This window comes from Mustela nivalis (assembly GCF_964662115.1).
Source record: "Mustela nivalis genome assembly, chromosome: 13".
Taxonomy (NCBI): Eukaryota; Metazoa; Chordata; class Mammalia; order Carnivora; family Mustelidae; genus Mustela; species Mustela nivalis.
Genome location: NC_139032.1, coordinates 83,068,749 through 83,095,815, shown reverse-complemented (window position 1 = coordinate 83,095,815; position 27,067 = coordinate 83,068,749). Strand labels below are relative to the sequence as shown.

The following is a 27,067-nucleotide window of genomic DNA, read 5'->3' as shown; positions in this document are numbered from 1 at the left end:
CCAGGAGAGCGTTGCTGCGTCTCAGATCTTACGTGGATTGCCAGGACAGGAGCTGCCGCACAATTCACGGAGAATTGCATAAGAAAGGGACAGTTGCAGGCTATCATAATTACATATTCTTTGCCAAACAGTAATTTTTAGTCCAGACTTATTAAACAAACTCTTGGCTTTATTGTTAGAACAAATCAATTAGAGGTAGCTCACAGTCCACCCCCCGCTTTTCTTTCTTTCTTTCCTCCTGCCCTCCCTCTGTCCCTTCCTCCCACAGCCCTGTGCTTTGGAAGTGCTCGTCCTAGACTGCAGTATTTATGGGATGAAAGTCCCTATCTCCTTAAAAACCTTTATTGTGTTTTCATTTTCTTCAGCTTCATAGTCCATTATGGTAGCCAGCAACCACATGTAGCTATTGAGCATTTGAAATGTTTTTTCTAGTCTGACTTGAGAGTGCTTTAAGTAGAAAATGCACACTGGATTTTAAAGACTTAGTACAAAAAATTTAAAAAATATATTTCTTTTGGGCACCTGGATGGCATAGTCAGTCAAGTGTCCGACTCTTGGTTTCAGCCCAGGTCATGATCTCAGGGTTGTGAGATCAAGCCCTGCATTGGGCTCTGTGCTCAGCGGGGAGTCTGCTTGGGATTCCCTCTCCCTTTCCCTCTGCCCCTCCCCATCATGGGCACACATGCATGCTCTTTCTTTCTAAAATAGATCTTTAGAAAGTAAGTATATATTTGATTAATAATGTGTGTTTTCATTGCATATTGAAGCAGTACTACTTTAGGTGTATTGGGTTAAATACCAAATAAATGACTATTATTATTTTTAAAAGATTTTATTTATTTATTTGACACACAGAGAGAGATTGCAAGTAGGCAGAGGGGCAGGCAGAGAGAGAGGAGGAAGCAGGCTCCCCGCTAAGCAGAGAGTCTGATGCGGGACTTGATCCCAGGACCCTGAGATCATGACCTGAGCTGAAGGCAGAGGCTTAACCCACTGAGCCAGCCAGGTGCCCTTAAATAACAAATTATTATTATTATTATTTTTTTTTTTTTTAAGATTTTATTTATTTATTTGACAGAGAGAGATTACAACTAGGCAGAGAGGCAGGCAGAGAGAGAGAGAGGAGGATGCAGACTCCCTGCTGAGCAGAGAGCCTGATGCGGGACTCGATCCCAGGACCCTGAGATCATGACCTGAGCCGAAGGCAGCGGCTTAACCCACTGAGCCACCCAGGCGCCCCTTAAATAACAAATTATTAAAATTTAATTTCACTTCTATTTATTTAAGATTCTACTTACTCACATGAGAGAGAGCATGTGAGCACGATTTGGGGGAGGGGTGGAGGGGGAGGAGAGAGAGAGAATCCCTTGCAGAGTCTGCACTGGGCACAGAGCCTGACGTGGGGCTTGATTTCACAACCTGAGCTGAAACCAAGAATCAGATGCTTAACTGACTGAGCCACCCAGGCACCCCTATTCTTAACTTTTTCAAATGTAGCTACTAGAAAATTTAACACTATGTATGTGGTTCACAAATTTCTATTGACAGGATTAGGATAGCATTGAGCTTGTCATTTGACATCACATTTAAGTTTTCTGCCTTATCCAGGTGACACCTGTACTATTATTTTTCTTGAGAAATTTTTAAATAAATTAATTCACTATTTTTTATAAATTGAGGTATCATTTATATGTAATAAAATGCATGGATCTTAGCTATATAGTAGATCTTGGCGTTTGTAATTCATTTCTTTTGTCAGTTCGCTTTCTCTTCCCTACAACCACTTCAGTTCACCTCTTTAAGTTAAATTTTGTTTCTAAATATAGTATATATCTGTGAAGTCCTGGGTTTGATGCACTGGTTATTTTTTTCCCTGAGACACATGAATGTGAGTACACACTATTAATATAAATAAAAAATATATTCATGTGTCAGCCATTGTGTGCAGGCTCAGGGGTATGAGTATTAAACTTGGAGAAACCTAGGGCTCCGTCTCGCTCCGTCCCCCACAACCCCTCTTGCCAGCTTGCTGTTCTGTGCCGGGTGTGCTTGCTCGGCATTGAGTCCTCCCTGCTGGCGTCAGCCCGCGGTGCAAACGTGGCTTCTTCATTTGTTTGTGTCCCTGTTGTCCATTGTACACACGTGTCTCATTGTTTTATGGCTGTTTGGGGGGCATCTGCCTCACTTGCCCTTGATGGGGGAGAGCCTCGAGGGCAGAGGCCATGACACCGTTTCTGCTCTTCCGCTCCTGTTCCGTATGTGCTGAGCTGAGACACGATAACCCTGCCCTAAAGCAAACTCTGAGTCATCAAAAACCACCTGGGAAATGGAGGGGACTTTCTCTTCTTCCGATCTGGAAAGTGCTGCGCGTTTTTCTGAGATAACCGAGGAAGATAACTCTACACTTCTTAAGTGATACACAGCACTGGGGCGCAGTCAGCAGAGCCAACACCCGCTTAAGTACACAGGCAGTACCGAAGATGGGCAAAGGGCGCATACGCATTGGGAAATCATGGGCCAAAAAGCAGAACAGGGAAACCCAGCGGGGCTTCGTGAATGGTTAAGACAGGCCTCTGCTGTTTCAGGTTATCGGAGCCAGTGACTTGCCTCAGGTGAAAGCCCTGGCTGAAGGTGGCCGAGAAACTGCCGGCTAACCATGTGAGTTTAGGAGTCCTGACAGTCTCCACAGATCTTCACCCGGCTGTGACCCTGCCCCTGCCCTCAGTGGTCTTGGAGCTTTCATTTTGTCCTTCTGTCCTTACGGGTTAGCCTGGAAGTCCTCCAAGGGTAGGAGCTGTGCTGCTTCTTCCTTCTCTTTCCTTGCACCTGGCGTGCTGACTGCTGTGCGGGAGGCATTCAACCGGTGTTTGTTAAGCAAGTGGATAAAAAGGTGTCAGAAGCAGCTTCACTTAGTCCTTCCCAGCTTAACCCTCCTTTGATACAGTTTGATAACTTCGCCTTCACTGTTGATAATACTGAGCTGTCATAGCAATGAAGGTAGAAGACATTGTATTACTTCTGCTAAATCTCCCGCCTTATTTTTATCAGCAAAGGGGGTTGTTTGCTATGTATTAGCAGAAGAGTGGATTTGGAAATGTGTAAGTTGACCTAATGACAAGGGGTCAATTATATGAGAGGTTTGTTTTTGGTGATGCTGGATCGCATGGAGCCATTCCCCTAGATTCCCCCCGCCCCCATTGTTAGAGCTGGTATAGGAATTAAGCCAGTGACTTGCCTCGTTGTTACCCATAGGCTGGCTAGGCAGGAAACTAGTGATAACCACACTGTGGCCTTTTGAGTCCATTTTCCAGTTAAGTTTAAGGAATTTGACCAAAATACCCAGGAATATGGTGTTAGCTTTGTGAAGGTATCTCGAAAATTGCTAAAATCGTTCACGTAAAAGCAGATTTGAATTTAAGGCAGGAAGGGAATTAAGGGAGCGCGCCGGTAACTTCCGTTAGTCTGCCTTCCATCCTGTTTCTTTGTAAGGAGGAATGTTTTCATTTGGTCCAGTGAGAAATTTAAACTCTTGACGATTATAATTCATTAAAACGGGTAGAAGATTAATATTTAGTCTGTCAAGATCAATACTGTCCCCTCTTTGCACTAATTGTCAGAATAGCGCGCGAGGGCCGCTGAAGGGTAGTGGTGTGCGGCAGGACCCTGACATCACAGGGAGACGATTCAAAGGCAAACTGTCCTGCACCCTCTGGTATCGACTTGCAAATTAGCATCTGGAATCTAATTAAACAAGCTTAATGAAAGTAGCAGCTGAATGCTGCTGGAAAAGACAATCAGCTTTTTTCCCCCTCTCTGATACATATTCTGTACTATTGAAGTTGGTCACCAAACACATCGTGTGAGCACAGTTAAAAAAAATTAGCATTTATTTGAAGAATAGAAACTGTTTTTCATTCTGTTATGCATTTGGCGTGCTCTGGCGTCCCATGAGAGCCATGCCACAGCAGATAGTGCACAATATTTATAAATCCATGACAGGCAATAATAGCAACTTGAAAAATTCTTTTGCTAGAATCTCAAGTTGAGAGCTGCCAAAAGCGGAGAGGATCAGATCTGCAGTGGCAGCTGCTGTGCCCTACAGTTAGAATTCTAGACTTTGAAGATGCTCAACTTAAAGAAATGAAGACTGCAGGCTTAGCCAATTTTTGCAGGTTTCTAGAGCTCTGGCTCTCTGCCTTTTGAAGATGAGTTGTTGAAGCTTCTACCACTGCCTGAGGCGTGCTAACACCAGCAGGATCTTTTTTTTTTTTCCCCCCTAGTCTTAGTGTGTCTTCAGTTTTAAGTAGCACATGCTTAGTCAGTGCCAACTGTGATGGTCCTTTCTCTGGTCACAATACTGAGGGATGAGCTCTTAGCCTCTACCCTTCAGAGAGGAGCCACGAAGATAGATGGTGACGTGTACAAGTGCCACTTCAGCCGTCTGATTTATGGAGTCATATTTCATCGCGCAGCAAGTGCTGGCCTCTAGAGAAGCCCTTATAGATTGCTAAAGATGTGAGCAGCTCTCGCCCTAAAGGCTTGTGGTTACCTCGCAGACGTGATGCCAAACACCTAGCTATCGAAGAAACAGAATTAATTTGTCATTCCGGGCAGCGATAGATCCACTTTAAATAATGAAAGAGTTCATACCTATGTGGTGTCGTGACAGCACATCTTCGAAGTAACTGTGGTGGGTTTTTGTTTTTGTTTTAAGCCTGGTAATAGCAAGACACCGAAGTTGTAGATTCGTCTCTGCTTTGCGAGATGGACAGTAGTGTTAAGAGAGCTGCATTATTTTGATTAAAAAGGAGAATTTGTTCAGCTTGGCACAGAGACTGGTCCCAAAGGAAAATATAGAGCGTGGGTTCGGTGTAGTCACGTGGAAAGGGGAATGGGAGTTTAGGAGCTAGAGGATTGGGCTGTGAGTCTGTTTCCACTGTCCTTGTAGCATGACTCTGGGCAAGCCACGACCCAAGACTGTTCGTCTAGAAGATGGGGATCCCGAGACATGCTTGAAGGTTGCTGTCAGGATTCGATGTGGTCTGTGAAACACCTTAAGATGGTGGCTCGCACGAAATTGGCTCTAAAATACACTAGCTGCGCCTGTTTTTCCATCATTCAGTAGCAGGATACAAACATCCCATAGCAACGACTAGTACAGTCAGCCGTACTTGCATCAGGCTTGGAGATGATAGCGTAATATGGACAGATGGGAACCTTCTCTTCCATCCGAAAGCTTAAAATCTGAGACAGACTTATGTAGAGGTCATAGTGACAGTAGAGGAAGCCTGTGTAACACATACCAGAGGCTATGGAAGTATTTGGCTTTTTGCAAGGATGAGGAAGAAGGTATTGAAGATACAGTCATCACGGTAGCTAGTGCTTGTGGCGTGCTGGTACACTGCAGCGGACTCTGTTCTAGCAGCTTCCTCGGCATTCTCTCCTTTACCCTTCAGTAACTGTGTGGGGTCTCAACTTTGTTAGCCCCATTTGGTGGAGAAGAACAGGAGGCTGCAGGGAGGTCAGATACCTTGCCCCAGGACCCAGAGCTATGAGTGATGGAGTCACTGAATCCTGGTCGGTCTGGCTTTAGAGCCCTCCGGTGTGATTCATCACTCTACCATCCTGCCTCTCTGCTAGGCCTCCGAGTGTCTGCCCGGAAGGTGGGGAAGGCATCTTACTCAAGGTGAGCTGAGGTCTGGGCTGCTTGGGCTGTTCTTCTCTCTGACGAGGGAGCCAAACGAGTATCAGTGGAGGTACGCAAGCCTCTTCAGTGAGCCCAGCGATCGGAAGGGACCCTGGAATAGAAAGACACAAGGAAATACAGAGATACTGGGAGATATGAAAAAGTCACTTCGCTGTGAAAAATATTTTTTTCTTCTCTTTAAATTCATCAGATGAATCTGCTGAATTCATCCTTTTAACCCTCCTTCACCCCAAATACCTTTTGATTGGTCCCCCCCAAAGTTTTCAGATATTCACAAGAGAGCTGTTTTCTCTATATAGCTTATGTTCAGATGGCATAGACCTCTTCAGATTTAGTAATGAGACCAAGAAGTCCTTAAATATTGGTGAATGGCATTTGTCCATTTGAGACAAATCATGAATAACTTGAACAAAAATAAAAAAAAATAAGCAAGACTATCACATTTGAATAATGAGGTGCTCTTTTTTTCCTCAACTGCCAAAACTTTTTAATCTTCGTCAACAATTGTTCTGTCCTCCGTCTTATTTAGGTTGCATCTGTGCGACTCTGAGCTCAGGAGCCCTGACAAGCGGCATATGAATTCTGTATTCATTAGTGATCTTGATCCAAATGCCTCTGTCCCTGCCACGGGGGCTCAGGTGTGGAAGCTGCTGGCTAATCCCACCAGCTGACATTCAGAGGTTTAATGACTCCATAGGAAGGTGGCCACTCGCTGGGAGGGTTGCTGGCGGGACCCACACAGCAGACAGTGGAGATCAAGGAGGACTATCAGTGTTGAGCCGGAGCACCTTCCTGTGCGACTTGAACCCTGTTGGCATCAAACGGAGTTTTAAGTAAATGCAAAATTAAAAAAAAAAGCTGACCTTCGATAGCTCTCATAAACAATGGTTTTTCTGTCTGTATTGATATTGATGGTGTTTAAGACTTTTTCTTGTTGCACTTTAATGGGTGTCAGCTTAATGAGCTTAACTTGACACACTTTTCCCAATTTTTAGATCTTAAGGTTATGTTTGTCTGGTTGCTACATCTGTTTAGGGATCTTACGTATGTCTGGGAAAAAATATATAGAGCCAAAATTCTTTCTTATTAAATGGTTTTGAGGATCTGTGCTGACGTTTTTGCTTATTGTGATCTCTGGCTTTGAAAACATACTGTTAGGGGACGCCTGGGTGGCTCAGTTGGCTGGACGACTGCCTTCGGCTCAGGTCATGATCCCGGAGTCCCGGGATCGAGTCCCACATCAGGCTCCCAGCTCCATGGGGAGTCTGCTTCGCTCTCTGACCTTCTCCTCGCTCATGCTCTCTCTCACTGTCTCTCTCTCAAATAAATAAATAAAATCTTTAAAAAAAAAAAAAAAAACAAAAAAAAAAACATACTGTTAGAATGTGAGTTTTTTGACTTGTGACATGTCACAGGATGTTTTGATTCCTCTAGTCTAAAAATGCTGGATACCTTTTCTTTATATAGTAGCTTCATCGAGATAACAATTTACATCTGTACAACTTAGCTACTCTAAGTGTACAGTTCAGTGGTTTTTAGTATATTCTCAGAGTTGCGCAACTATCACCACAGTCAAATTTAGAACATTTTCATCACCCTCAAAAGAAACCCCGTAACCACGCAAGTCATCCCCACGTGCCCTCAGCCTTCCCAGCCCTGGGCAACAACTAGTCTCCCTTTGTCTCCAGAGACTTGCCTTTTCTGGACATTTCATGTAATAGGAATCATAACAATACAGGGTTTTTTGTGACTAGCTCTTTTAACAAAAAGCTCCTTTAATAAAAATATTTTCGTAATATTTAATCCATGTTACAGCATGTGTTGTTACTTCATTCCTTTTTATGGTTTAATAATATTCCATTGTGTGGACATACCACATTCTATCTACCTGCTTGTTAGCTGATGGACATTTGAATTGTTTTCATTCTGGTTGTTATGCATAATGATGCTGTGAACATTTGTGTATGAGTTTTTGTGTGGACATACGTTGTCATTTCTCTTGTCAGTCCCTTGGAGTGGGGTTGCTGGGTCATATGATAACTCTGTGTTTAATCTTTTAAGGAACCTTCAGTCTGGTTTCCAAAGTGGCCAGGTCGCTTGCTGTGTATTAGATGTAGTAAGTTGCATCTTTATTGTTCAATCAAGATAATGTATTACTTTTCTTCAATAATTTTCTCTCTGGTTGTATTTAATGTAAAACAGTAGTTTTTTTTTTTTTTAATTAAGATTTTATTTATATTTTTATTTGAGAGAGAGCTAGCGAGCATGAGCTAGGGGAGGAGCAGAAGGAGAGGGACAGACAGACTCTGTGCCCAGCTTGAACCCATGACCCTGAGGTCATGACCTGAGCTGAAATCAAGAGTCGGACACTTAACTGACTAAGCCACCCATATGCCCCAGCATTAGTTTTTTTTTTTTTTTTTTTTTAAAGATGTCAGAACCCAAAAATATAATCCCAGGGGCCCAGTGTAGGATTATTCTTAAGTAGTGATTTCCAGTGGAGTTAAACAGTTAATTTTAGAAATGATCAGATATTGAAATTGGTGTAATGATTCCATGGGTGATTCGGAGAAACACTTTCAGCTTCTAGAATAGATGATGGTGAGGAGACACTGTTGATGGTTAGAGCTTCTCACCAGACCCAATATTTTGAGTTGTCACCCGTTTACAAAGTAAGTTTGTTCTCCTGGGTTTGAGCTCTACTGAGCCAACTTTGGAGAGATAGGAAAGAACTTCTTGAGTTAAGGTTATTCCCTTGGATCTTTTCCTTTTGTGGTGTTGTATAAGGCAGGTGGATGTTTGGTCTTTCTCCTGATAATTCAGGAGCAGGACTTTGCTCCCTTTATACAGAGTTTGGAATTTCACAAGTAATTGCTTCTCTCCCTCTGATTCTGTAGGATTGCTTCATCTGCCTGACTTAGGAATGGCCACTTCAATGTCTGTTCGTCTGGCTGTGTCTGTGTGTCTTCCGTATCTCTCTGTCTTCAGATCCTCAGTTAATAGGTGTTGGGTGGCTATTGTTTCCATCCTTGCCATTTTATTCTGCCTCTGATACAAGTTGAAGTTCAAAGTGGGGAGTGTTTTGGGGAAGGGGCAAAGGAGATTCTAGAAAGAGTCTTAATTCTTCCCATTTAGCTTCAAGAAATAAAAGAGGATTAGATGGGAGGAGGCCCAGCAAAAAAGGTGTAGTTTACCGAAATCTCCAGTGAGCTAGGAATGGATTCCTCTGGATGCCAGGCATCTAGAATTCATGAGTCAGCAGATCTGAGAGAAGTGACCCTATGTAAAGTTTGAAGTCCTCTACCGCCAGATCTCTGAGGCCTGCTGCTGAAGGTACTATAGGTGCTGCTCTGTGGTTACTGACTTCGAGAAGTCTTTGTTGATTTTTCTGCCAGAAATCTTCCTGTGCAAAATTTTTTTCACACTATGCTGTGTACACACGGAATTTCCTTTTCTTGTAAAGTCAATATGTAATCAGTCAGCAGGTACTTATGGGTGCCCGCTGAATGCGAGGCATTACACTATGCTTGGTGCTGTGGTCTGGAGGTGGTATTGCAGGAGGCCGTTCTGTATGACGGTGGAAATTCCTTCTACAGCTGTGGACCGAGTACATTGAAAAGGAGGCATTATTTTACTCTGTGGTAGATAGGTAATTATTTGTGATGCATTTCTTTGGAGCAGGTGTTCCCATTTGAAATGTTTTCACTTTACATATTTCCTATAACTGAGAAAGGCAGGGGGAGATACTCCGTATAGGAGAAATATTTCACAAAGTATATTGCTTGCTGCACCTGTGGCAAAGATCCAGCAGGCAAAATGTAGCTTCTTTCTGACCTGCAAGTCTTTAATTAGAGAGAGGCAAGAGCTAGATTCCGGTGTTGACTAGAAATAAGTGTTTCGTGACTTTCAACTATATGAGTAGAATTAAAAGGAAGTTTTGTTAATATATTATTCTACATCATGATATCACAGAGAAAATGAACTTCTTTATTCATCTCTTACCACATTGGTCAAAGGGCTAAGGGTCTCAGGGACATAATTTAAGACACTAAAAATGTCACCTTTATCTGCGTTGTCCTTTTCTGTTACTCAAGCAAGCCAGGCCAAGATTGGACTGCCTCAGCTCCTTGGGAAAAGAACGAAAAGGCACTCTTTTATTATTCACTGATTTCATTCCATCCTGGAACTATTATTTTATGAAAATTTTGCCTCATAACCCCTTACTGAACAGTGGCTTTCAGGAGAAGAGGGGAAACCCCCCTGAATTTCACTGTCAGAAGTCAGTCTCTGTGTCAGGAATCCAAGAGGTCGTCTGTGGTTAGAGGCCGGCGGCTCTTAAACAATGGGTTTCCACTTTTCTTGTGTGTCGGTTAGAGAGATACAAGAAATGAAATATAGGACTGAGTGTTATTGGATGGTAGCTTAGAATCTTATAAGTTTTGCCTTGGCAGGTAATTTGGCATAAATTGTTAATGTAAATCTGGGTTAGTGGTGAAGACGTTATTTTAGTAAAAAAGATAAACTGCTGATTAATTCAGCATAGAACTCAATTACAAATTGGAAGTGTCTCTGCGGGACTCCCGGACCCTAAAGACAGCAGATGTTGAATTGATACTCCAGCATATTTCACAGTGGTATGAAATATTAACATGGTTTATTATACTTGTGTGGTGTGTGATATCAGAAAAGGGGGAGGCGGTGGGCATGTGGGTGTGCAAAGCAGCCGCACGTTACACATTCGCTTATACACAGTCAAGCGTGATTAAGAATCGTAGGAAAGTTTCTTCTTTTTTTAAAGTGAAATAGCTCTGGAAAAATTAAGTGTAAAATAACACTTGGAGCTCAATACTTAAAGGTCGTGCCTGTGTACGTTTATGTTATACCTGTAAATGAACATAAAATAAAAATGCTAAACTTACATTACATATTTAAATGTTAAATGGGACCACTGCTGCAAGAGAAAGGGGGACTTGAGCACTCGATCTGTATTTCAATAACTGTCAGCTTGCATGGCTTGGGGAAGTTTTCCTGGGCTGCTGTACTATTTTTACCTTCTGATCTAGAACATATGGTAATTTAATAATGCCCCTGTAATTTGCACAGGCAGAGAAGTTTTGTTTCACAGTTTTCATAGATCTGTATCAACTCAAGGGGGGAAAAGTCGGCAAATACGATGTATCAGAAGAGCTGAATAAATGGAACTGCCAATATTTGAAGGGATTAGCAATTTTTAAGAGGCGTGAGAGTGAAGTTGGCTTAGATGAGATATTTCAAAGCCATTACTACAATTACGACAAGTTTTTTTTTCTTTTTCCCTCTTTGCATCACAGCCTAGTCTAGATTTTGCTAGCTGAAGTAAAAACTGTTCCAAAAATCGCCAAATGATTATGGTCAGAATGAACATAGCCTGGATACCTTCTGCCGTTATAAAGGCTTTAAAGAATGGTGCTTTCTCAAAAACATCGAAATTGGCAAAGGCAGAAGGGCCGTGGGCGAAGAGACCAGAAGTTTCTTGGTACCTACATCACCAGAAGAACATCTTTTATATCCCCATTGAGAAAGCCTTTTGTAAACTGTTGTGAGGCGGGGGTCATTCAGAGGTGTGAAGGGCGGCTTTGTGCTCCATTCATCCAAGTTGTACTGATCTCTGGCCGGGTGCCGAGGTCTCTGCGAGGTTATGAGCCATGGTCTCTCCATTTACAGCTTAGTGGGCTGGACCGGCCTACGGGCACCTACTTGAAAGTGCGGTGTGAAAAGCACAAGAAGGGTGCATCTGTGGGGGGCGCAGAGGTAACACAGAGGGGGACTGGTGGAATCTGGGGACTTTGGGATGGCTCGAAGTGCATGTGACTCCTTGCTTGAGGAGGGGTGGGACCTGGGAGGCTGCAGAAAAAGAGAGACCGTGGGGCATCCCATCATGCACAGAGGTGCAGGGCTGGGGCGGGGCGTTGGGGAGGAAGCGCCTGCTCTAACTTTTTTTTCAGTTGTGGAACCCTGGAAGTTTGGACAGCTGAACATATTTGGAAATAGGAAAACGAAACTCCGGAGGGTGTCCAGAGTTGTCTGGGTGGTCATTTCCTGAGTCGGTGTGGCCTTTTAATTAGCATCCGCTCTTCAGTGTGGGATGAGGCCGAGCTTAGCATCCCTGTCCCTGTGTGTGAATATTTAGTTTAGAAAGCTGCCACGTTCCATTAGAGGTGGTTGTGTTTCGGCAGTGGGTGCAGGAGCTGTGTAGACTTTGCAAATGTCCTTTGAGATTTCCGTTGCAGTGTAATTGGGAGATGCTGGTACTTAGTGTGGTGTGCATGGCGGGATGTGAGCTTACCTGCTGTAATGAGACCCCAGCAGCATACCTCGGGAAGGGAGTTAAAGTTTTAACCTTAACAGATAATGTTACTTGTGGGTTTCTGTGAGGTAATTTATACTACTCTTCCCTAACCCTGAAATGGTACAGGAACAAAAATAAGAAAATGATATGAAGTTGTGCTAAGTTGATATTTTAAAATTCCACCCAGTCGTACAGATTTTGGAAACTGTCTTCAGCAGTGCCCAGAGCACAGTCACACCTGGAATCGTTGTCACCCAGTCGTCATGTCGGAGCCTAGTTTTTCTGAACTTGGAGCTGTGATGATAACAGGAGATTGAAAAGATCCAAGGGAACATTAACTTTGATTCCTTGACAAATACATTGGTTTCTTTTAACTCTGATAAATTGAATTGGGGTGACAGCGAAAACAGGGCATGAAGGAAAGTGCATGTGGGGGCTTTGAAGAGGTCTGGGTACGAAGATTGATTTTTGTCTCTGATGTAACCCCTGAAACCCCGGTTTATAAAACCTAAACCTCATTCGCGACGTGGGCTTAAGTCAGTACTTGAGGGGATTGTTAGTAAATTGCACTCAGGCTCAACACAAGTTTCTTCTCTTATTCTCTGACTACTTCTTGCCCCAGAATGTCAGAAGAAAATGAAAACGCTCTTGCCGTTCTTGGTCTGTTCTGGTTAAGATTTACAATCAACAGATGGCCTGATGGGAAAATTCAGTTAAATGATAATCTTTTTTTATTGATAATACAGGGTAGTCAAGAAACAACTTGACTCATTCTGTTTGCTGAGAGGTTTTATCCGTGGATTGTAGGGAAATGGAAACATTTAAAATGTAGGGCTGATACAGTGAATTAATAGGCTGTTGGTTTGGGGTTTGATGAGTGTACATTCTGTATTAGGGAGATTCATCAGGACGCTCTTAGTTTTACCAAATGTTAACAAGCATGACGAATTGATGGAATGATTGAGTAGCATTATTAAGCAGTGTATTTGCAACTTTGAAGAATTTTCTAGGTCAGCTACTTTAAATAGGCAAACTCAAGCTTGGATTTGTCAGTTACACCTAAGGAGTTTACAAGCATCGTTAGTGATTTTGGAACTAGTTGTATGGAGGTTCTGTTGTCTTGAGTGAAAAAACAACAACAAAGACAAACAAACAAACAAACAAACAAACAAAAAACCCAGGGGCTTGTGAGTCAGACAGAACTCTGCAGAATCTCAGACTTTCCGGTTGTCTGGGTTAGTCATTTTCCCTCTCTGAGCCTCTGTTTCCTGGATTTGTAAAATGGACATACATGTCATCCCTACCTTAAAGGGTTATTTGGAATAGTGAGTGGATGAAGTGGAAGAATGTACTAGGCACAGGGCCTGCACGCGGTAATGTAAGTTCTTTTTCTGCCTTATTTTTTTTCTGCCTTATTGTAGGATATAATTTCTAATGAAACATAATAAGTGAAAATGTGCCACTTAGTACGGTTCTTATTGGCGTAGCAGTAAATTCTGTATGGAGCGTGTTCATGTGTTTTATGGCATCGTTGTGAATTTCAGTTTTAGTACAGGGGCTATTCTCATAATTGATTTGCTTTGAATTGGGGTTTGGTAAAACAGTACTGAGTTATGATCAGTTGCCCCTTGTGTTGATAGTTCTGCAGGAGCTAGCCTTTTGGTAACGGTGTTTGTGAACGTGAGAGAAAGGGGAGGATTGGATCAGGTTGGCACCCCGCATGGATTTCCTGCACGCCGGCGCGGTGCTGGCGGTGTCTGCGGTGCAGAGAGTGCTCCATTTTATCCTCACAGCCCACCCCGGTGCGACGTGGTTCAGGCCTCCTCTGCAGGTGAGGGAGGACATTGGGACTTAAAAATGTTGACTTTCCCACCGAGGTCACATAATTCCTAAGTAACAGGACTTGGCTCTCCTGGGTCTTCATTCTCTTCCATTCTTTGCCTCTGCTGCCTCCCTCCTCCCCCAGCCCCACCACTGCAGTCATATTGTGAATATATCCATCAGCTCCAGAAGTTTCTTTATGCCCCTTTGGGAGGCATCCCCATTCTTCCCAAGAACCTTCGATAACTGAGGGGGCATCTGATGGCTGTGTGTGTGCCTGGGATCCCAGGATGAGGTGATGAGCCAGGGGCCTCATGGAGAAGAGTCTGACTCGGTAGCACCTCAGGATCTTTACTCCCCCGCCCCCTCCCCCCCATCTGCTCTCTGCTTGTCTGTTTTACTTAGGTTTGTTCATTTCTACTTTCTCGTAACTTTACTTTGCAATGGCCAAACCCTCATGACCACAATTCCCCCCACAGAACTTCCTTACATTCTTTTGGCTCCTGCCCCATAGTTAATCAGCCCCTTACACTCTTTCTACTATATTCCAGAGGCCAGCCAGGCATAGGCTGCGAGCCCTTGCCACCAGTGAAATGGCATTTACAAGTTGGCGGATGTGTTCCCACCCCCACCCCCACCCCCACCAAACAGCAGCTTCCACTGGCTCTTCCTTTATCTTGTCTCTTTTTGGTGACACCCATTAGAGTGCCTACCACAGAAGCTTACCAGTGTCTAGAATATATAATTAGGTTAATCATTGTCTCCTATCAACCTGCCAGAAGAACAGGCACCAGGAAGTTATAAAAGGCCTTTCTGTGATGGCTGAGTTTGTTGAGAATTGGGTCAGTGCCCGGGACCGGTGCTGGACGTCCAGGCGGCACCCGCCGCCCCCTTCTGCTTTCCCGCCTGACCCTCACTTTCACTGGTCTCCCAGCCCTGTTGATGGTCCTCCTGCCTGCCCCTGCCGGCCCACCACCGCCTCACTGGGAGCATTCCTATCCCTTGCTCTCCTCTTGTCTGCCTTTGGCCTTTCTTCCTCTCCTGCCTCCAGGTTACAGGTTCATAAAACACAAATCTAACTACGTCATTCGCCAGCTTGAAATTCTCCACTTCCTACCACCGCTTTGCTTGCAGGGCCGGTTCCTTGTATGGCCCACTAGGTTCTCTGATATTCAGCCACGCCTTTCTCCTTCCCACGGTTTTCCTTCTTCCATCACATCTGCCCCGTGGCTTGGCAACCATTTATTTGTATGTCAGGATTCAGCCTCGTCTTTGTCACCTGCGCCCTGTGAGACCTCTGTACCCCTCTATAGTTCCGGCATCAGGCCTGGTTCCTTTTTTTTTTTTTTTTTAACATTTATTTATTTATTTGACAGACAGAGATCACAAGTAGGTGGAAAGGCAGGCAGAGAGAGAGGAGGAAGCAGGTTCCTTGCTAAGCAGAGAACCCGATGTGCGGCTCAATCCCAGGACCCTGAGGTCATGACCTGAGCCGAAGGCAGAGGCTTTAACCCACTGAGCCACCCAGGCGCCTCAGGCCTGATTCTTAAGACCTCTTACCACACTGTAGTGAGCTTTTCTTCCTGTTTCTCTTCTGGACTCCACACTCTTCGGGGCAAGGTCTTTGTCTGTTCGGACCTTATGCGCAGTGTTCAGTGGTGTCTGCGGAGCACGTTAGGAGCAGAGCATTAGGACAGGTTTGCTGAACTCAGCTGAACTGTACATTTTTTTCAGGGGTTTTATATCATGTGAAACTTGCTTCATAGGGGGTCTTTAAACTTCGTCAAACAAAGGTGCTCTGTACTTTCATGGATCTCCTTCTAGGCCTTTCTAATCCTTGTGAGGCTGTAGAAGCAGGATCGTGCAGTGTAACCCAGTCCCCACAGTAACCTTCCCACATGTGCCCTGTCCCCTGCCCTGCTGTCCGTCCTCCAGATGTGAGTGTGGCTCTTGTTTGTCTCTGAGTGACCCAGGGAACACATTCACTTCGTTTCCCCTCTGTTTTCATCACCAGGAATTTATTGGCAGAGTTATCACTGACCGCTGGGGAGAGAGCGAGATTATGAAGATCTTATTACCACCCGGGGCGGCTTGGTTTCCATTTGGAGGATAGTTGAGCATATTTCTTACTCTTCCTTTAAACCTAGTCTTGTTTTTTTCTCTGATTATATTTGATTCACTGCAGCCTTGGAAATATATATTTGTGTACACATATGCTGCGAACGCTGATTTCTTCTTCTTGCAGAAAGCAATATGTTCCTGTCTCTCTTGGTCCTCTTCCCTCTGGAAGCTTAGGTGTTTTTCCTTCCATTCGGTGCATCCAGCAGGACCGCTTGCCCACCACCAGTTTTTCCTGGGGCCGGGTACGAAGGTGGGCTTCAGTGAGGCAAGGCCCTACCCCGGCACTGATCCCCGAGTCCCACTCAGACCCAGCCCTGCGCCCTCCGTGCAGCATCCAGCCGTTCCAGAGCCTCAGTTTCCTCGGCTCACAGGCGGTGAGGAGGATTAAGTCGGCACAGACCCAGCGGAGCTGGTTGGGTGTCCCCTGTTCTTCACACCCTGGCCTCTTGCCTTCTGCCATAGAATTTGCTCATAATTCTGTTTGTAAAGTCCATGTGTCAGGGACATTCCTGTCCCCTTACTCCTCCTAACAGCCCCTGGACAGAGGCGTGGTCCCCCTTCTTCAGCGGGCAGCCTGGGACTCCTGGAGCTCAGCGCCGTGTCCGTCAGTGGCCCAGCTGGGCTGCTCTTTTCTTTTTCTGTGGCGGCTGTTTCTGGCTCATTGCAGCTCCGTAGCCCCAGAGGTCTGCTGTCCTGCCCTGAGTTGTGATCAGGCTTTCGTATCCTTCTGTGATCTGGCACGGGCCGGCTTGGCAGTGGTGTGGCTGGCAGTTCCTTGAATGTGAACGCCCTCTCCCATCCCTGCTGAAAAGCCCTCGGCTTGCTCCTGCGCACACAGCACGTTTGCCCTTCCTTACTCCCATCACCCACATCCGAGGTGCCAGAAGCTGTCGGGGGGGCGGTGTGTGGAAGTGGCAGTGCCCTCTGGACCTTAAAGACACAGTCCCTGCCTCACTCGCCACTCTGGGCACACGCAGCACCAGCTGTGCCTCGGTTACGCCGAACAGTTCGGGGCGTTCTCACGAGCAGCTGTGTTTGCCCACACAGCTCAGGCCAAAACCAAAAGTCAGACACCTTTGCTTTTGTCACACAGCCCTGTCTGAAAAAATACTAAATTAACCTTTTCCACTGTAAAATATGTCGCCACACATGGGATACATCATGTCTGTTACAGAGTGCAGGAAGCAGTCTGCTTGTGGGGGGACTGTTTTAAACACTTTTTTGAGCTCTTTAAATTTTATTCAACCATCAGCCACGAATGAGTCCTTCAGGCCGCATCAGTAGCATAAGCAGAACCTCAGCGTGTCCACAGGCCACTACGGGACACTGTGTTTAAACCTCTTCCTCGCGGTGTTTACCGGTCTTGGAGCGCTCTTGGTCTCTGGTCCCCAGCTGGAGCTGGCGCACTTTCAGAACTCCCCCTTCGGTATGCTGCCGTCTCGTAACTCATTTCACCTTCCGGTTGGGCAGAACTGGGAATACATTTGAAGATGGTGGTTCATGTTTTCATTTGTTGACATCCACGCCAGGCCCTGTGCTTGCTGCCTGGGGTACAGAAGGGAGATGCGATAGTTTGGGTCCTCGTGTTAGAGCCCAGACTCTTCGTCACACCCAGACTTCTAGTCTGCTCTGCTGCGGCTCATCGGAGCAATACCGTTTTTTTACTATTTCACATCAAAGTGACTAAAGACAATGCAGGTTTTCCAAGATGAATTTGGACTGCTTCTGTTCTCATTGGCTAAAATTTTTAGTTTAGTTGTTTTTTTTAAACTTTATTTATTTGACAGAGATCACAAGTAGGCAGAGAGGCAGGCAGAGAGAGGGAGGGGGAAGCAGGCTCCCTGCTGAGCAGAGAGCCCGATGCGGGGCTCGGTCCCAGGACCCTGAGATCATGACCTGAGCCGAAGGCAGAGGCTTTAACCCACTGAGCCACCCAGGTGCCCCTAAAATTTTTAGTTTTTAGTAAAGGAGCAAACTGTTGTGAAATAAATGGTCCTTGCAGATTTTGTAGCGACTAAGAAAACTGATGGGAGCTGTGAGAGGGTCCAGCTGCGATGCTGCCCCATGTCTCATTCCCTGGAGCGGACGGAGGAGAGCCAGTGGCCCCAACTCCCGGCATGATGGTGGGACACACGGCACAGGGCCGCGTCTGCAGGGCCCCAGAGGACAGCAGAGCCAGGGAAGCTCTGTCCTTTATGACAAAGGCTGTTTCTTCTGTTTTCAGCTCCTTTAATGTCAGCCCCTCAGCTACCGAAATGGGCTATATTTTCCAGCAAATAACCCATTTTATTATTTTTTTGAATTTCTTTAAAAAATTTTAGGTACAAGTCAGTTGTTTTAAACGACTCACCATACACACTTACTTTCACATTCCAAAGCTGTATCTAAAATAGTGTTAGGTTTTCCAGCGCATATTTGATGTTTCGCCGGCTCCTACTATAAGTAAAATGCTGTTCCAAATGCATAAGTGAATGTGGTGGAACGTAAGGCTTTATTTAAAGAGCATTAATTCGATGCTGAACTGTCCAGAGTGCCCATTGGCTGGGGCACCAACATTTTACTCTGGTGGCATTCCGCATCTAAAAATCACTTAAGTGAGAAGAGAAATTCGATTGTAGCTGTAGACAAGAATAATGTGGAAAAGTTTCTTTGCAGTACTATTTTGGACCTGCACCATAGTGGCTGCCGAGGTAATCTATCAGTTTGTGAGTGTCTACAAAATGCAACTCTCTAGATAACAGGTTTAAAGTAAAGATTTAATACAGTCTCCATCTCCTATGATGTTGCAGTGACAGTTTAAAACTCATTCTCTAAATCTCAGCAGACTTTATAGCTAGCAGTGGGCCAATATAAAGTTTAATAGCATTACAACACATAAATCATCTTTTAAAGATGCTACTAGTAGCTCCAATATTAAATGCAGACAATCGCCTGTGTTATAAATAATTTATCAAACACCGTTTCAGATTAGCCTTCCATGCTGAGTTATTTATTTTAGCCTTTTCTGTACGATTCCTAAGGCACTTTTTGAAAGATCCATTACTGGTCAGTTTAATGAACTTGGGGGTCTGTTTTGTCCCCTCAAGCACTCGGGTACAGCTGTGGTGACCATTACATGGCCGACGTGGACCTCTTTGTGCCTTTTACAAGTGCTGCCCATTTGTCATGTGGCGGTAAATGGAGCTGCACATTGGAGTCCGGGGACACATTGCGCGATGCGGTGATGGAGACAAACAGATAGCTCTATAAAGTGCTGCTTGTCACAGCTGACTTGTACTACACTACATCACTCTTATTGTAATCTCATTTAAGAAGCAGGGGCGGCCCGGGGGACTGATATTCCCAGTTAGTTTGGTCTTTGTAGCCATAAAGCAGGAAGTGCTCCTTTTATTTTCTCTGAACTTTTAGGGAGTGTGCCTTTTGCTTGGATTAATTGTTAGAGGAACTTCTTCACAGAACTGTGTGCAGATCTGTCAGCAGGTTTGTTTGGACCTTCCTCTCCTGGTCTGGGGTTTGGTTCGGGCAGTCACTGCTCGAGGTAAATTTGGTCTCCGGGCTTCCAGGAGCCCTCTGGCTTGCTTGCTTAAGTAAGTTATGTTTTATTATGCAACAGCTATGTGTCAGACACTATAATAGGTGCTTTCTATACCTTATTTCTAATTCTTGCATTAGTCCTTTGGTAAATCCTAATGTATTGTCCCTATACTTACTATAAGGGAGGACAGTGAATTCGGAGAGGTGAAGTGACTTGCCCAAGGTTGCACAGCAGTAAGTAGCAAATGGGATTCAGACCCAGTCTGCCTCCGCATCTGCCGGATTAACTTTTAATCACCAGGTAGTGATATTTTGGCTGAGTGTCTCAAAGTAAGAGGAAGCAGCCATTGGGCCAGAGGGCCATTTTTTCTGGTAGCCAAGATGAGTCCTGCTGGTCTGTGTGCACACCGAATCCAAGTTCCCTTGTGACTCACAGCGTAAATCTGTGAACAGCTGGTGAGGGGGGTAGGGGGAGGCGGCCGGCCTGGCAGTGGGCAACAGCATGGCACCGGGGTCTGCTCAGCTGGGGCCACAGGCTCTGCAGGGCCCTCGTCAGAGCCCCTCGGTAGCAGCTGTCCCTGGGCAGATGCTGCTCAGAACTCAGGTTACCCTGCAGCTTCCAGAAAAGGAAGTGCGATTTCCCTGGGAAGAAGGAATCCTAAAGGAAGGAACGGTGCTTCCTGCATTTATTGTGGGCCAGAGACAGATAAAAATGTGGTGTTTTCCCCACCTCTTGCTTTCAGTTGGTGGTTCTTCTTGATGGTTTTCTCAAATATTTGGTAGAACGTGTTAAAGACAAGAGTTGTTTAATTGTGAAACTCCACTATAAAGAAAACAGTATGAATATGCCCAGTAGCATATTTGCATATGTGTCTAGAATTCTGCGTCTGGAAATACGGTGGTAAAAGACAGTGACATACAAAGTGTTTCCTGGAACATAGTGGGTATCTCTAAATATTTGTTAAAGACACTAACTGTGTAAGTAATGGGTAGACAGTAGAGCCTTGGTAAATTTTCACCCTGTTTGCCTTTTGAGGGTTTTTGCTAGGGGTGTGAAATAAGACACGGGTTTTTTTTTTTTTTTTTTTAAAGGTTTGTTTATTTGAGAGAGTGCGCATGCGCTAGTGGGTGTGGAGCAGAAGGAAAGGGAGAGAGCATCTTAGGTAGACTCCCTGCTGAGTACCCGAGGCAGGGCTTAATATCATGACCTGAGCAGAAATCGAGTTGGATGCTTAACAGACTGAACCACCCTAGTGCCCCAAGACATGGGTTTCTAATATTGATCTCTGCTGTACTGCATTGTAGAAATGTTTAAGTGGTGTTTGTGGGCAGTTTGGGAAAACGCAGTGCTCCCCACCTCTGTTACGGAAATGACAGTTGGAGCAACTGCCTGTTGGCCCAAAGACTACTTGACAACCACCATCCACTTTGCCCGGGTTCTGAAGATCCTATGTGATTGAGGAGTGACATACCCTCAGTCAGGCAACTGCTGTCCACTGTCCCCAACTCACTAAGGAGCCCCCAGCTGAGACAGGTTGCTTGTGAGCTGGTAGGGTGCTGTGGCATTCTGGCTATGGAGCCCCATGGACCTGTTTTAACTGTTCACTAGCTTGGTGACCTTGGGCAAGTCATACACTCTCTCAGCTGTAGTTTTCTGACAGTATTATCTTAAGAAGATGGTTGGGGACAGAGGTAAAAATTATGATCATCAATATGCCTAACTCGGTACTTGGCATATTGTGGTAGGTGGTCATTAAGGTTCATTCCATTTCATTATATTTAGTCCTGTGCATATTAGATGAGGGTAGGACTGGAAAAAAGACCAGAGACTTGTGAGATTTTTTTTCCTTAAGGAATCGGTGGAGAGGAAAGGAATTTAAATGTGTATTTTCCCAATTTTTAAAAGCCTTTTATACTTAAATAACAGCACATAATAATTTTATGAATAAATCAAGCTATACATAATGCTTTTTGCACATTTTTAATTTTTATAAGTTCTTCTATTCACATTGTGGAATATTTGCAAAATAGAGGACGAGTCACCTGTGATCTGTGCACTGTTCGCATTCTGGTATCTGTGTGCCCAGCTTCACTGACAGACATTAGATGCGCATGCCTGATGTCATGTGTCTATCTCTGTGTCCTCGGAGTATTCCCCCATCCCCAAACATAGAATGACTTGGGAAATTTAAATCTGCAGTCCCGAGTGCAGCCGGCAGGGTTGGTGACATCCACTGGGTACAGTCGGCTGGCTCAAAGCACTGATGGCAGAGATGAGAAAAGCAGTGATATCAAAGCAGAGAAAATCATGGAACAGAGAAGAGAAGGGAAGAGGAGAGAGGATAGGTGAGGAGCGGGGGAATAAGGAAGGTGTCCCTACACATGCGCAAATCCAGAATCTTTTAAGAGAAACAGTTTGGAACGAGGCAGTGTTTGTTGAATTACGGTTGGGTTTTGCTGTCTGTATGGTAGCCGCCATCTCTAAGATGGTTTCTTTGGTATCACCTTCATGGGCTTTTGGCCTCTTGGGAGCCCTAGGAGAGAATCCCTGATTGGAGGATCCTGTTTGAATGAATTCTCACGGGGCTGTATATGCACAAGAGAATAATGGGCTCCGCTGGCCCAATATTAGGGGCCACTCAGGAAGTGAAAAAACCTGGTAGGATAAAGATCAGAATAACCCCGAGCTCCTACTGCTGGGTTGCTGAGGATCCCACTTCCAGCAGAGCCTTCTCGATCCTTCTCCGAGTCTGTAGAGGGCGCTCATGTCACTGGAATCCCACTTCCTGGCTTAGGGCAGGCAGAGGAGTAGGAACCCTGAGAGGCTCAGATCTCACAACAGGAAGTCAGCAAATCTGCCCTTTGATGATGCAGGCTGGACTTTGAGGCAGACAGGCCTGTTTCTCAAAGAGCGGCACTTCGATGAACTCTTTGGTTCAGGTTGCATGCTTGTGGGCTCTACAGGGCTGGCGAATGGGGAAGGGGCAGCACAAGTTAGAGTCTCTTCCTTGGGAGAATGGTTCATCTTTTTCCTTTTTGCCTACAGAGCTTGTACTGCGTGTTCCCCAGGTCCCCACCTCGCGGCTTCCACTACCAGCCTTCAGTGTTACTGGCCTGCTTTGTGCATTCCTGGTGCATGGCTTGTCTTGCAGAGCCCTCCCTGGAGCCTTGCTGAGGCAGCTGGTGTTTCCACAGCTCTGTCTCAGTTATCCATTAGCCCTTAGCACACAGCACTGTAGCTACTTGTGGCTGATACCCGCCCCCTGCACGCTAAACCCCCACAGGGCAGGGACCTTGCGGCCTCATCCGTCTCTGCAGCTCTGCCTCCTAGCCTAGGACCCGAGATCTGAGAGGCCTTCTTGAATCCGAAATGAGTTAATCTGCCTTTTTACAAGTAACTGTTGGTGACTTAGACTTGCTCCTAAAAGAAGTAGAAGAGAGAATGATTCAAAGAAAGGAATCACTTTAAGTGAAAGAAAGCAATAAATTCTCTTGGACAAGAGGCCCCACCCTTGGCTTTGCCACCATTTTGCTAGAACTATAATGTTTTGGTTTTAGTTTTCCCCCTTGATAGTGACTTCTTCATTAGGTTACCTGAAAGCTGGTTCCAACTGTTATGGAACATTTTTGATCAGGGGTTAGCAGACTACAACCCGTGGGCCAGCTCTGGCTCTCCGAGGCTTTTTTGGCACACAACCACACACGTTTGTTTATACATTGTCTTACGGCTGTCTTGTGCTACTGTGGCTGAGTTGAGTAGTAATGACAGAGACAGTATATCTACAAAGCCCAAAATATTTAGTACCTGGCCCTTTACAAGAAAAGTTTACTGGTCCCTGTTTTAGATGATAAATGGCTCTGTCAGCCCAGAGTCCTCAGTCATGCAGTGATTATCTGATGTGAAGTGGCATTTTGAAGAGGTGCATGTGTAAAGGGTTCAAAAGACCTGATTTCTGTACTTACTAGCCAAGGAACCTTCGGCAGGTCATTCTGGTACTCGGAGACCTTTCCTTCATCTATAAAACGGGCACTGAAAATGTCCACCTCACCAGGGATTCTGCACACTGCTCTTGAGGGCACTTTGTGGATGTCGGAGCAGCTCTTACAGCGACTGTGGCCATCCGTGATCGTTGCCATTCTCTTGCTCAGGAGGAGGACGCCAAGAAGCTGGTGAGCGAGGCCATTGCAGCGGGCATCTTCAACGACTTGGGGTCTGGAAGTAACATTGATCTCTGCGTTATCAGCAAGAGCAAGCTGGACTTCCTGCGCCCGTACTCAGTGCCCAACAAGAAGGGGACCAGGTAAGTGGCCCGTGTCCCCCGACTCCTGCGACTACTTGTGGTCTCTCCATGGCACTTAGGGTTTTCTTGATTAGTAACTCCAGTGTCCCCGAGCCAGCCTGCCACACAGACCTTTGAGTCCTTATTTGCTTTATGATTTGGGTAGCTGGCAGGTATAGAAGGGTGGTTTAACTTGTAAAATGTTGGTGGGAGAGGGAGAGCAGGGCCCAGTAGAGAGTCCTAGCCTGGGGGTTTGCCTGGAGAGGTTCGAATCACCTGCTGTTCTTTCTCTAGTTTCTTAAAGGGATCCCCTGAGTTCCTGTAGGAAATTCTACGAGAAGCACTTTTCAGGGAAACCAGCCCCCAGCTTTTCTCAGAGTGGCAGAGGAGTCGTAAGCAGTTATAAACCATGGGTTAGGAGTCTTGCAAGTTAGCCTGGGGAGCTCCTCAGTGCCTCCTGCTCCCCAGGGAGCCAAGCCGGTCCCCCCGGGGACAGAACAGCAGGCCTGTATCTCAGCGGCTCAGCCCAGGCTCAGAGTGGGGGACAGGGTTCCAGCCGGTTTGCTGACTAGAACTGGAAGGTTTCTAGCCCTCGTGACTGGTCTCATCTGCAGTCTCGCATTGTTGTCCAGCTGTTTGGCCATCCTCTGGTTCCTGACCTCTTCCGCGGTCCTGACAGCTCAAGATGGGGTTCCTGAGCACTGTGGGCTTCACAGATTTGACCACTTCCCGGCAGCCCCGTAGCAAGGCCAGAGCGTAGCAGGCACGTCGCCTTAACTCTCACTGTGTATACACGAATTCCAAGTCGGGAGTAGTTCCAAGGAAAGAGCAGAACATTGAGAACCAGCACCGCACTCAGCATTGTGGGAACTCCGTGTGCTCGCAGCAGGCTGTGGTAGCTCAGTAGCAAAGAGTTCTGGCTCGGGCTGGGAAGAGGTCATTGCCCGGCATGGTGACTTGGGGCCCGTCAGTCTCCTAGTCTTGGAAATGACGGAGCTAGCTAGGTGAATGGCCCGTGGAGGACCTGGCCTTTGAGCTGGAAAGGAAACCACCTTCCAGGCCTGGGGCTGTGCTGGGGGAGCAGGCTCTGCCAAGCTCCCTGACGGCTTGGGTCCCCCATTATATGCAAGATGCTGCAGGAACTGAGAGTTCAGGCAGGGCGACATGGTTCCGCTCCATCCAGACAGAACAGCGTCCTGGGTGAGGAATCTGGAAGCCACGTTTGAGCCTCTGAAAGGAGTATCTGTGTAGGACAAGAAACCTGTGCTCAGCAGTGGCGCATCTTAATTCTTCAGGACATTGGCACTCACAACGTGTGAGTAAACCGACAAGAACAGACACAAAATGACCCCCTTGGCGAGTTGTAAAGATTCATTGAGCTGGTACGGAGGGGCTCACCCCGTGGCAGCTGTGCACCCCCTGCCCTCTGGACAGAGCCACTTGCTGCTCAGGGCCTGGGCCCCACGGCAGCGCCGCACTCCGGAATCCCGCCGCCCTCTTTCCTACCAGTGGCTGACTGGTGGGCGCCGCCTGGGATAGCGGAGTTCCTTTCGCAGAGTGGGCAGTCAGGGGTTAGGGCAGAGATTCGGCCGGGCAGTTGTGGACCCAGCCCTGTAACTTCCTCTTGGCTGCTTTGCTGCCAGCCCGCTGCAGCCCTGCTTGGGGAGGCCCTGCCTGCCTGCCTGCCGATGCCAGGCACCCGTGCCCCGGGGTGGTGAGGAGGCTCTCGTGTGTCGGAGCCTCCCATGGACATGGTGGTTCAGAGGAGTCAGGCACACAGGAGCCACAAGGGGCTCTTGCTCCAAGACCACAGGCTGCCGGGGGTCCATTGGGGCGGGGTGGGGGAGGAGCTGCATCTTCACGCCAGCAGGGGAGGGGCGAGGCACATCTCTGAAAAGGTGCTGCCGTCTGATCCTTGGAAGAGAGTGTGGTGGAGCCCGAGGTCCAGGCAGAAATGAGGCTGGCCGCCTGCTGCACGAGCTCCTGGGTTTCTGCAGAGCTCTGACGTCCGCTTCTTCCTGCTTCCTGCTCCCAGTTTGAGCACCAGTGCCCATCTGAGGGGATGGTTTTCAAGGAGCACGTGGTCACGGCATAGCCAGCAGCCTTCTGTTAGTCCGCGCCAGATTGACAGAAATAATGTCCCAGCTGGGGAAAGACCAGAGGAACAGTTGGATTTGTACTGCTGTTTGACGATACTGTAATTCCTGGCCCCAATGTGAGAATTAGCAGCTCAGATGTGGCTCTTACAGACTGACTGTGCTCGGAGAAACCGCTGTCGAGTCACCCCGAGAGAAGGCGTGGGGCATGATGTGGTGGTGACCCACCGCGCTGCCACAGGGAACAGCTAACCCTTCTCGAGGCTCAGGAATGTGGTCTAGAGGGACAAGTCCAGAGTCTGCCTGCGGGTCATTTTTATACTGTTCTCGCTTCCACATGTTTTTAGTGTTTAAGGTAACAATTAGGTCATCCTTGTTTCTACACAAGAGAAGGGTGATGACAGCCTAACAAAAGGGCCCGCTTCCTGCTGATACTGAAGGGTGCTTCGGGGGAGTTGAAGCTCAAAGGCAAATGGCCAGGTGCTTTCCAGCATCTTTTGGGGACAGTGAGGTGGAGAGGGAAATGTGAGGGCCCACTAAGTGCCAGGTGCTCTCTCTGAGCGCTTTTGGGGCACACATCTACTGGCATCCCTATTTTGTAGCCCTTGAGCACCGGGGAGAGTGAGCCTTGGGGCAGTGGAGGACCCCTCCGCCTGCGGTTCCAGAGCTGGGAAGCAGGAGGCCAGGCTCGGAGTCCAGTCCTGCTGCGGCTTGGCCTGAGTACTTGTCCCTCTCTCCAGGCCTCTGTCGGGCTCCTTGAGGGGATCCTGACTCTGCTTTTGATTCTCTCCCGCCAGGTTCGGCCGGTACAGGTGTGAGAAAGGGACGACTGCGGTCCTCACTGAAAAAGTCACCAGCCTGGAAATCGAGGTGCTGGAAGAGACAGTTCAAACAATGGACACTTCCTGAACGGTGTCCAGGGAGAACCTGGGCTTTGAGCAGCACAGGAATCACCCTGATGGGCTGATCTGTGCTCTGTGGGGGGGAGAGGGAGGGGCAGTGGAGGCTCCCCCGTAAGACCTTCATTTGGCGCAGTGTCTGCTGAATGAGACCCAATAAAAATGAAAACCGGATGGAATGGCTGAGGTCTGGAGGTTGCGTGGTTTTTTAGTCACTAAAGCTCATCAACCTGCCCCCCCCCCTTTCAGGATAGGCTTGCCTCCCCCAGTGCCCATCTGCG

General features: G+C 46.7%; 1 protein-coding gene across 1 annotated transcript in view; it reads left to right on the top strand.

Annotated features, from left to right (window-relative positions):
* The window catches only part of PSMB7 (proteasome 20S subunit beta 7), a 64,404-nt gene extending 37,435 nt beyond the window's left edge, over positions 1-26,969 (top strand). The window contains exons 7-8 of the mRNA XM_082695598.1: positions 23,661-23,812; positions 26,685-26,969. Of these exons, the coding sequence (XP_082551724.1) occupies positions 23,661-23,812; positions 26,685-26,796 (264 nt within the window). The 3' untranslated portion in view covers positions 26,797-26,969. The remainder of the gene's footprint in view (positions 1-23,660; positions 23,813-26,684) is intronic.
* Positions 26,970-27,067: the final 98 nt, after the last annotated feature.